General features: G+C 34.0%; 1 protein-coding gene across 1 annotated transcript; it reads right to left on the minus strand.

Annotated features, from left to right (window-relative positions):
- On the minus strand, positions 7,863 to 10,335 carry LOC109714835 (cysteine-rich repeat secretory protein 38-like). The gene is made up of 3 exons (XM_020239544.1): positions 9,417 to 10,335; positions 8,661 to 8,777; positions 7,863 to 8,571 (listed from the first exon to the last, which is right to left on the minus strand). The coding sequence occupies exons 1-3, from the start codon at positions 10,333 to 10,335 to the stop codon at positions 8,369 to 8,371; spliced, it is 1,239 nt and encodes a 412-aa protein (XP_020095133.1). The 3' UTR covers positions 7,863 to 8,368.

Genomic DNA, 10,335 nt, shown 5'->3' on the forward strand with positions numbered 1-10,335 from the left:
TATATATATATATATATATATATATATATATATATATATATATATATATATATATATATATATATATATATATATATGTTTTGTACTTAAAAAAATATAAGAACAAAAAAGAAAAAAAATTACGGGTAACCCGCATACTCACCCGCCCACCCGTGGGCGGGAATGGGTAAAGATGTTGGCTACCCAAAAATTTGCGGGTAAATTTTACCCATGCCCAAATAACCCACGGGTACAATGACCCACCCGCGGATTACCCAACCCATCGGTTTGCCAGGTCTATCCAAGACCATAACCTGAATATTCTCCAAGACCATAACCTGGCTGAATATTCTCCAAGACCATAACCCAGAACATTTTCACTATTTATATTTATGTGATTGGTAAAAATTATTTTTATTTTAGAATGAATAAGAGATAAGTTGTACATTATTTTTGGAGTGTATAAGTATTTTTTTTTTGATCTGTTTTGTATCATATTAAAAAATTTAATAAAAAACAATATATTAATTTAAAAAAAAAAAACTGTTCTGATACTTGTATGTGATGGGGAGATCATTGATTGAAAATTATAATTTTTATTTAATGATTATACTAAAAAGAAACTGTGGATCTATCAGGGGGCATAAATATTATATAGGAAATAAGAATTCGTCCTTCATGGTGCGAATAAGAATAAACTATTCTTATTATTCAAGAAAATTTTGACCAGATTACGCACCATCTATGGCGCGTTGTGTAGCATATCTCTACGATAAGAGAGTAGACTTGCAGTCTAACCAGCGCCAGGCATGAAAAATATCTTCGTTTGTAGTCCGAGTTAGAAGACCTCTAAACGTGGACGCAAGTTAATTTGAAGGAAGTCCAAATTTCCTCATTTTATTCACGCACACCGGCACACAAAAGTTCCAAGGACGTCTCGAGACGCGGCACAAGCTGCAGCCTGTCGCCCGATAGATCATGTTGGAAGAGTGTTTTGCTCTTATATTAATTATTAAAATCGATATTTGTGCTGATATTGATTATATAACTTAATATCTAAAATAGAACAAAAAAATATGAAGAAAACCTAGAAATTAGAGGAGGAAGAAAATAACTAAATCAATACTTAATTAATAAAAGTATCTAATTACACCCTTGACGACACTCCTGACCTTATGCGGTCGTGTCTACTGTGACCGTTTCATCTAATTAATCCATACTTATATATATATATATATATATATATATATATAAGTATATATATATATATATATATATATATATATATATATATATAATTAGACTAGAATATTATTAATAGCATTAAGTTATTGGTGCTATTAGATTTTCGACCTTTAGATGAAGTGATGTGCTGTTAGAATAATAATGGTCTTTCAAGATTTTGTAGGATGACTCCATATATACACTCATACACTGGGTGTAGGCAATAACTTTACATACGGATGGTAAGTTCCTTCTTTAATGAATGATGTACTTTTTGACTTGTTCAAACGACACAGCACCAGCCGCGTTGCACTCGGCAACCTTAAAGAGGAAATGACGACCCCAAGATCAAGGGTTAAAAATATCTTGTCTATCAGATGTTTTTCGAACTATTTATTAATATTATATTATACAAAATATTAACAAATTAATTAAAAAATCATATACTAATTTTTTGTTGATATAATTTTTGAAAAAAAAATTCAACTATTGATTCAATATTATTATTATTTTTATGAAATAATTTAGACAGAAAATTTGGCGGTCTGAAACAGATTACACATCTAATTTTCGAATAGCTCATCGATACAGTGATAATTTCTAGCTTTGATAATAAGCCTACAGTTTGTATAAAAATTAGAATATATTATGTCGGAAATGAGAGTTATGATACAAATAGGAACAATTAAAAAAATTTAAAATGATACGAATGAAGCAGCAGGCACATAGCATGTTTTATTTCTCTCAAAGAAATAAAAAAATTCAAGCTGATCCAGAAAATTTTGATCCATCCAAATCTGCACGGTACAACAAGAATTTAAACTATATGATGACCTCTGCTTTTTCTTCAAGATATTATTTAAATTCTAAATACTGTTTCTTCCTAAAATGAATGCGATTTGAGAAGAAATTATTTTTGGTGATATTTTTTTTTTCATTTAACTTTAATAAAATCCTTTAAATGAGAGTTGATTACGTACCATCATGTGTAGAAAAATTCTGCACACAGAAAAGAATAAAATTCTAGGCATTAGAAACTTCTGCGAGGATGCAGAGCACTTCGTCCTTTGTGCATGGTCGCTGTTGACAATTACGCACCAAGCTCAAATTCTCCACTTAGTCGACGATAACGAGGTTCACATAAGTTTAAAGGAATATTAATTTTACAAACTATAGAATTTTTCTTCATCCCGTTATTTGCACTCTATAATATCGTGATTAATAAAATAATACCTTGTTACTTTATACAGTAATAATTTTTTACTGAAACAAAGACAAAATAATTATATGATAACAAAATTCTACACTTTGAACTGCATATTAATAATAAACTATAAATGTGCTACACCATGAAGGTTTTTTAATAAGAGATGCAGCGATTCATGTAATGGGTTATCGAAGATATTTCAAAATCAATAACTTTCGGGGCTGTTGTTTTGAAATGGTAGAGTCCAAATTGGTTAAATGTTTGCTACAAATTTTTTTTTTTTGCCTTTTGTTTTTTTTCCATGATTGAATACTTTTCTACTGATCATTTTTTAAGATTTTGAACTCTTCCTATAAATTTATAGCCTCAATTGTACTTTTGAGAAAATTAGGTGGATATTCTACCTTAATTACTTGCTACCTTGTAAAGTATTTGGAGAGTCACCCTCTCTTAATTCTTTCTTTTATTTTTTTTTTAAAAAAATAGAAAGTCGATCTCTTTATATCTTAGTGACCAAATATATAGCTATGGGAAAGCGAATGCTCTTATATTCACAGGAATGTCGCCCGGGATTTATCCAGTAGGGAATGTGGCATCTTATATTTTTCTATTTACTCAAAAAAATTATAATATTGAATGAATTTTGATTATGATCTAATATCCCAAAATGTAAATTACATACTACTCTAAATTATTTTCTCAAATAATAAAATAAATTGTCTTATTGTAACAATTAATCACCGGTATCAAGACCTGACAAGAAGTAAGTAAAAACAAAGTACTCGCCCGTAATCTTGTAAGAAAATGAATCAAGCAGTTCTTATAATTTACTAAAAGATCGAACTAATTAATTATAATCACTTATTAAATTGGATCCCCAGACAGCTCTTAATATCTGAATTATATCATATACGAAACACCTCTGGGCTGCTCTTAATAACTGGCTATTTATTTATACAAAATTATAAAACTATACTTCTAAAAATATGACTATTCACTTGTTTTCATCTTCTATGGCTCTTGAATGTCAAAATTTAGCAAAGATAAGTGGCTTAATAATTGTTGAAAATAATAAGGCAGCGAAAACTTACAAACTGGATAGCCAACGTATCAAGAAATCGGAAGTAGATTGGATTACTCGTTTTATTACTCTTCGGGATCGTCCTTGTCTCGATGTTTCTAGATCTCCTTCTTCCACGCTCGCATCTTGCGTCACGGATCGGGTGCGCCGGGCACGGATTGGATGCAGATCGGATGCGACAAATGTAGATCGAAGAAGACTATCAATAATAAATTCTAAAATAAAAAGTTTAAAATATATTAATAATACCAGTACCATGTTGGATGATTAAATTCCATCGTTATTACTAGACTAAATGGTACGACGAAGAGAAGAGTGCAAGTTGACGCTGACTTGTGATGTGAGTTGTGACGCACATGTCTCACGCGGCAAACTACGAAAAGGACGAGAAGAAATATAGCACCGATGTATATGTGAGTACGAGAACATTTTCACTATTTATATTAATATGATTAGTAAAAACTTTTTTTTTTTTTTTTGAGAGATAGGTTACATACTATCCGTTTCATTTATTTCATTTAGAAATAAACTTAGCTAGAAATGTAAATCAACTAGGATTCGAACTTGAGTCTCGAGTATCAACCACCAAATCTTTTGTCATTTGCTCTAGAGATGGTCAGTAAAAATTATATTATTTTAGAATAAATAAGAGATAAGCTGTATATTATTTTTGGAGTGTATAAGTAATTTTTTTCGATCGGATATGTATCATATTAAAGAATTTAATCGAAAATAATATATTAATTTTTTTTAAAAATTATTCTAATACTTGCATGCGATAGAGAGATCATTGATTGAAAATTATAATTTTTATTTAATGATTATAATAAAAAGAAACCGGATCTATCAATGGGCATAAATATTATGCAGGAAATAAGAATTCATCCTTTATGATGCTAATAAGAATAAATTATTCTTATTATTCAAGAAAGTTTTGGCTAGATTACGCACCAGATTACGCACCATCTATGACGCATTGTGTAGCAAATTTCTTCGATAAGAGAGGAGACTTGCAGTCTAACTGGCACCAGGCATGAGGGCATTCTGTGTGAAACCACGGTACGTGCGCCTCGTGCACCGCCTCCATAGTTCGAGTTAGAAGACCTCTAAACATGGACGCAAGTTAATTTGGAGGAAGTCCAAATTTCCTCATTTTATTCACACACACTGGCACACAGAAGTTTCACGGACTTCTTGAGACGCGACACAAGCTGCAGCCTAGCACCTGGTAGATCATGTTGGAAGAGTGTTTTGCTTTGATATTAATTATTGGAATTGATATTTGTGTTGATATTAATTATGTAACTTAAGATCTAAAATAAAATAAAATAATATGAAGAAAACGTAGATATTAGAGGAGGAAGAAAATAACTGAATTCATACTTAATTAATAAAAAGTATCTAATTACACCATCGACGACACTCCTGACCTTATACTATCATGTCTACTGTGACCGTTTCATCTAATTAATCCATGCTTATATATATATAGTCATAACAGATGACAAATCTAACTTTTATTTTGAAAATTATAAATGCCACTCTAATTACATAAACTTTTAAATATAATTAACATATAATTTGGATAAATTGTTTATCTACCTAAATTTAAGATTAAGTTTGGATTACTATTTCCAATAGATCAACTGCGACAAGGTGAAGTTGCTGTCATCATCAACGTAACTTAGCTCGATTCATAATATAAGTTCTATAGTTGGTTGCATTCACATACGCTCATTGTTGTGTTAGTAATATGCGTGTACATAATTAAAAGTTGATATTGGCACTTGGGATTAAGAGTTGACCTGTTGTACATATATTGTATGATTAAAAAAATGACTTGAATAATTATGTCTTATGATTTTTTTTTTTTTTTTAACCAGGCCCATATCAAAATCGTATTAGGCCCACACGGATCATAACTATGGGGCCCGGATTGGAAAATGAATTCAATCTGTTTAGTAGATCTTTATCAAGTCCACAATTTCAGGCCCAATTTTAATGGGCCAATCGAGCCCCAAACTACTCGTCGAGAGTTCAATTATCAATTAAATGATAGATTTTTTTTTTTTGTTTTTTGAGGAGAAAAGTTAATTAAGAATCACTTTGAAGTTTAATGTCCACATTTTTCTTGTACGTCAAAAAATTAAGTAAAATGTATGCCTGTTTTATAATATCAATAATGAAATCTCAGCTCTTATANACGACACTCCTGACCTTATGCGGTCGTGTCTACTGTGACCGTTTCATCTAATTAATCCATACTTATATATATATATATATATATATATATATATATATATATATATAGTTGAGATGACAAATCTAACTTTTATTTTGAAAATTATAAATGTCACTCTAATTAATTACATAAATTTCTAAATATAATTAACATATAATTTGGATAAATTGTTTCTCGATCTACCCAAATTTAAGATTAAGTTTGGATTACTATTTCCAACAGATCAACTGCGACAAGGTGAAGTTGCTGTCATCATCAACGTATCTTAGCTCGATTCATAACATAAGTTCTATAGTTGGTTGCATCCACATACGCTCATTGTTGTGTTAGTAATATGCGTGCACATACAAGTTACGAGTTGACCTGTTATACATATATTATACGATTAAAGAAATGATCTGAATAATAATGTCTTATGATCTTCTTTCATTTTTTTTTTTTAACCGGGCCCATCTCAGAATCGTATTAGGCCCACACGGACCACAACTATTGGGCCCGGATTGGAAACTGAATTAAATCTGTTTAGTTGATCTTTATCAAGTCCACAATTTAAGTCCCAATTTTAATGGGCCGATCGAGCCCAAAACTACTCGTCGAGAGTTCAACTATCAATTAAATGATAGATTTTTTTTTTTTTTTAGGAGAATTGATGGCTTCGTTTGGGATTGCGGGGAGATTGCGTTACGTGCAGTAAGAAACTACGTTGGAAAAATACCCTGTTTGTTTCCGTACGTAATATTGCGTTCCGCATATCGCCATCAGTCAATTACGATATATTTTCTGCGGTCCCATTAGAGAACTCAGAAATATATCCCTATATGCTTTTTCCACAACTCCATTTTATTTAATGGTGTTAGATAGGACTCAATACCAAACTAAGCCAAAGTCAATTAAGAATCACTTTGAAGTTTATTGTCCACATTTTTCTTATATGTCAAAAAATTAAGTAAAATGTATGCCTGTTTTATAATATCTTTTTTTTTTTTTTTTTTTTTTTTTTTTTTTTGAGAAATAGGTAGCAAGTTATCTGCTTCATTCATTAAGTGAAATGAACTAAGCGTACATGGTGGAGGCAGCTAAGGCCTCATAATAGGTCCCAATAGATACAAAAGAGATAAAAAAAGACTACCCTACACTTACCATTTCGAAATAAAAAAATTGGAAGCAACGGAGTAAATTTCAATACAAAAAAATGGGCCAGAGCGATGAAGGGTCAAAGGGCCTCAGTCCAGTCTCTGGTCAAGGAAGTGACTCGTTCGAGAGCCCGGGTAGCATTGGGGCTTATCTCGCGAAATATAGTGTTGTTGCGCTCCGTCCAGACCACCCACCAAATTGCCGCCAACTGGGTTAGACTTTTCTCTCTCAACACGACATTGTGGATATTAGCTGTCTCTGCCCATATCCGGCGGACATCCCCTAATTCCGATTCACTTGTAATATCAAAGGGTCAAAGGGCCTGTTTTATAATATCAATAATGAAATCTCAGCTCTTATAGAATTAATAACACAACCAAGATATTGAAAGATTAAAATGGTCCAAATAATTATAATAGGTTCATGCTTAATTAATTACAACCAAGTTGCTACTCCCTTCCTGGAGTAATTATACAACCAACATTTGGAAGTAACTTTTCCCCTAGCTTTTCAACCCGATTCGCTTTATTTTATATCACAATGGGATAACCGATAATGCCGGTATGAACTTTAATATCTTGAAAAGGAAACCAATTAAAAAAAAAAAACACAAAATGAAGGCAGCCGAAGTACATTATCGACCTTCTGGACCAGTAAAAGTAATATCATTTTCGCTGGCAGGCACGATGAAATCGGATGCCATCTCTGCTTCATTCTTGATTCTCATATTGAAGTAAGCCGGTTGCTTCGGATCTGGTAGGTTTGTACTGTCACTGCTTAGCATCGCAATCACATTCGACATTGTGGGTCGATCCGCTGCATTCTCTTGAACACACATTAGTGCCACGTGAATACATCTTACTACCTCATATGTTTCCGAACTACCATCTAGTGATGGATCTATTAGTTCAAACCATCTCCCCTCTTTCCAAACCTCCCATGCCTGAGACAAAATTTGTCACCAATGACATAAAATTTTCACATGCTNATCTAAATTTGCTGAAATATACAATATCATAGCAAGTGTTTGTCCGAGTGAAATGTCAAGAAATTGATTTTGACAAATACCATTCCCATTCCTTTCCGGAGATAATATTGATTACACTTTAAGGTCGCGTTTGGTTTATAATTGAAATAGAAATGAAAAATAGAATTGGATTGTTTTGGACTGAAAAATATAATGATGAATCCTCCAAAAATATTTGGTTCATTATCAGAATGAAAATCGGAATGAAAATTTAAAATTTTTGAAATGAGATTTTGATTAAGGGAGAAAAAAGTGATGAAGGGGATAGGTGTTGTTGAAATAGAATTTTTGAATAGTTTATTTTGGAATGAGCCAACCCGAAATTCAAAACTGGATTGAACCATATATGAATTTGGCCACAGGAATGAGAACCGAAATTCGATTCCTATAAATAAATGACAACTATCAGAATTAAAAAATTTCATTCTGATTCCATTGACTAAAATAGATGAAACTAAACATGCCCTAAATTGATTATACTTTAATTACCTTGTAAACAGGCCCAAAACCGCCCTCACCAAGTTTACTTTCGATGGAGAAATTGTTTGTGGAGTTCGCTACGGTTGGAAAGTCAAACAATGAGAATTCGGAACTACTTTCTTCACTCTTCCAAAGCCTAATTACTTCATCAGTATCAAAATTGAAAATTGGTCGAGGATGATACAACTTTGCCCTTTCTGAATCAAAGATTGAAAAGGAAAAAGGAAAAGTTCTTGATTAGAAGCTTCTCCAGCTATAAGTGGTTTAAAACTTAATTTGAATTTACCTGCACGTCTTCGCCTTTTTATACACAGGAGACACAGGAGGGAGCAAGAAATAAGGAGTACGGTGAGGCATATAGTTATAATAATAATGCGAAGCTTACTTTTTCTCCGTCCTGTGCCTGTAACAAATGTTTCCAGTGAAATGCTATAATTAATTGATCAACCAAATATTGAACAGTAGATGGTTATCTTCAGATTGTTTAATAAAGTAGTTAACACAAAGGTAGATGTAGAGCACAAGTATTTTAACATGTTATTATTTCTAATTTTTAAAATTACTTCTATATAAACAAGATATAAATGATAGTTTAGACGTTATTGCAGATAAAAAGATCGAAACTTTTATTGTGGCGAGATGCATCTTTAAGACCCCAGAGAGCACAAACTTTCACTTCTAGCTACATTAAGAAGGTACTCCGACGAACTAATGAAACAATTATATTTATTCACATTCCTTAATAGTATTATTTTAACAATATTTCGGCCAAAGTTTCATATGAAAAAACAGCTCATCATGCCTAGTAATTGATATTAGAATTTTTTTTTTTGATTATTTTTGCATAGGAGATGGTAGTCAGAATTTAGATAGAGATGTAAAACGTGCAGCTTGGTCGAAAGGTTTTAGAGTATTAAAAACCCCCAAAAAAAAAAAAGGCTGTGTGAAACAAATTAATCGACTTCTGTAAAAATTTATGCTGCTTTAAAATAATAAAAATAAAAATAAATTTTTTTTTTTGTACCAACAGTATGTTCGTTACTTTCTATTGGAATTTGCGGAGGGAGCGACACCGTGAGCGGCGGCGAACTGCCTGGCCGAGTGCCGGGGGGTTGCGGAGTCCCGGGCAGGTCCCCTGGTGCGACAGAAGAAGCGCTTCCCATCGACCTCCCGTAGTAGAACGAATACACTTCATATCTCAAATTGCACCAGACGCCGAGAATTCGTCCTCCTTGCCGCCCGTCGAAGTAGCTCAGTGTCTCGTTGATTTGGGCCTGAAGGCACCGGCGACACTCGGGGCCCGGCATGTCCGGAGCGCACTGAGCTAACCCGTATATTGTCGGAAAGCCGTTCGTGATGGTCAATTCACGGGTGGCGAACAGCTTTCCGGAGTTGGAATTCGACGCAGCCGAATCGGCTACGTCACTCAGTAGAGTGTTCACCACTTGGTTGAAGAAATTCTTAATGGTGGTGTTCTGGGTGTACCCGGGAAACCTCTCGCCCGTGATGTTTTGGATATTCAACATGATGGCCTGCTCGGAGTTGTCGAAGGCGAAAGTAAAGTTTTGGTTTGAATACCTGAGGAGGCAGAAGTCGTGCCAGATGATGGCCGTTTTGTTGTACGGGCAGAGCTGCAGGATGCCACTGGAAGCTCTGTCGAGGCAGGTGCGGCAGTCGGTGGCGTTGACGTCGCCGCGGCAGAGGGCGAGGCCAAATACCTGGTCGAGGGACTCGCCTGTGCTGGCATTGGAGAAGCCGTCGGAGACTGAGGCTACTGAGGAGAGAGTGTGCAGGAGCTGGCTGAGGTTGGACTCGTAGGTGCTGTTGGCGGTGTAGTTGCCGGTGTTGCCGCATATTTGATAGAGCGGATCGGCGCCGCCGTGCCGCAAAAGGAGAAAGCAGAGATGTGAGATGAGTAGTAAATAAGAGGGGGAGAGGGCGGAGGATGGAGGTGTATCCAT

Source organism: Ananas comosus, linkage group 9, assembly GCF_001540865.1.
Source record: "Ananas comosus cultivar F153 linkage group 9, ASM154086v1, whole genome shotgun sequence".
NCBI lineage: Eukaryota > Viridiplantae > Streptophyta > Magnoliopsida > Poales > Bromeliaceae > Ananas > Ananas comosus.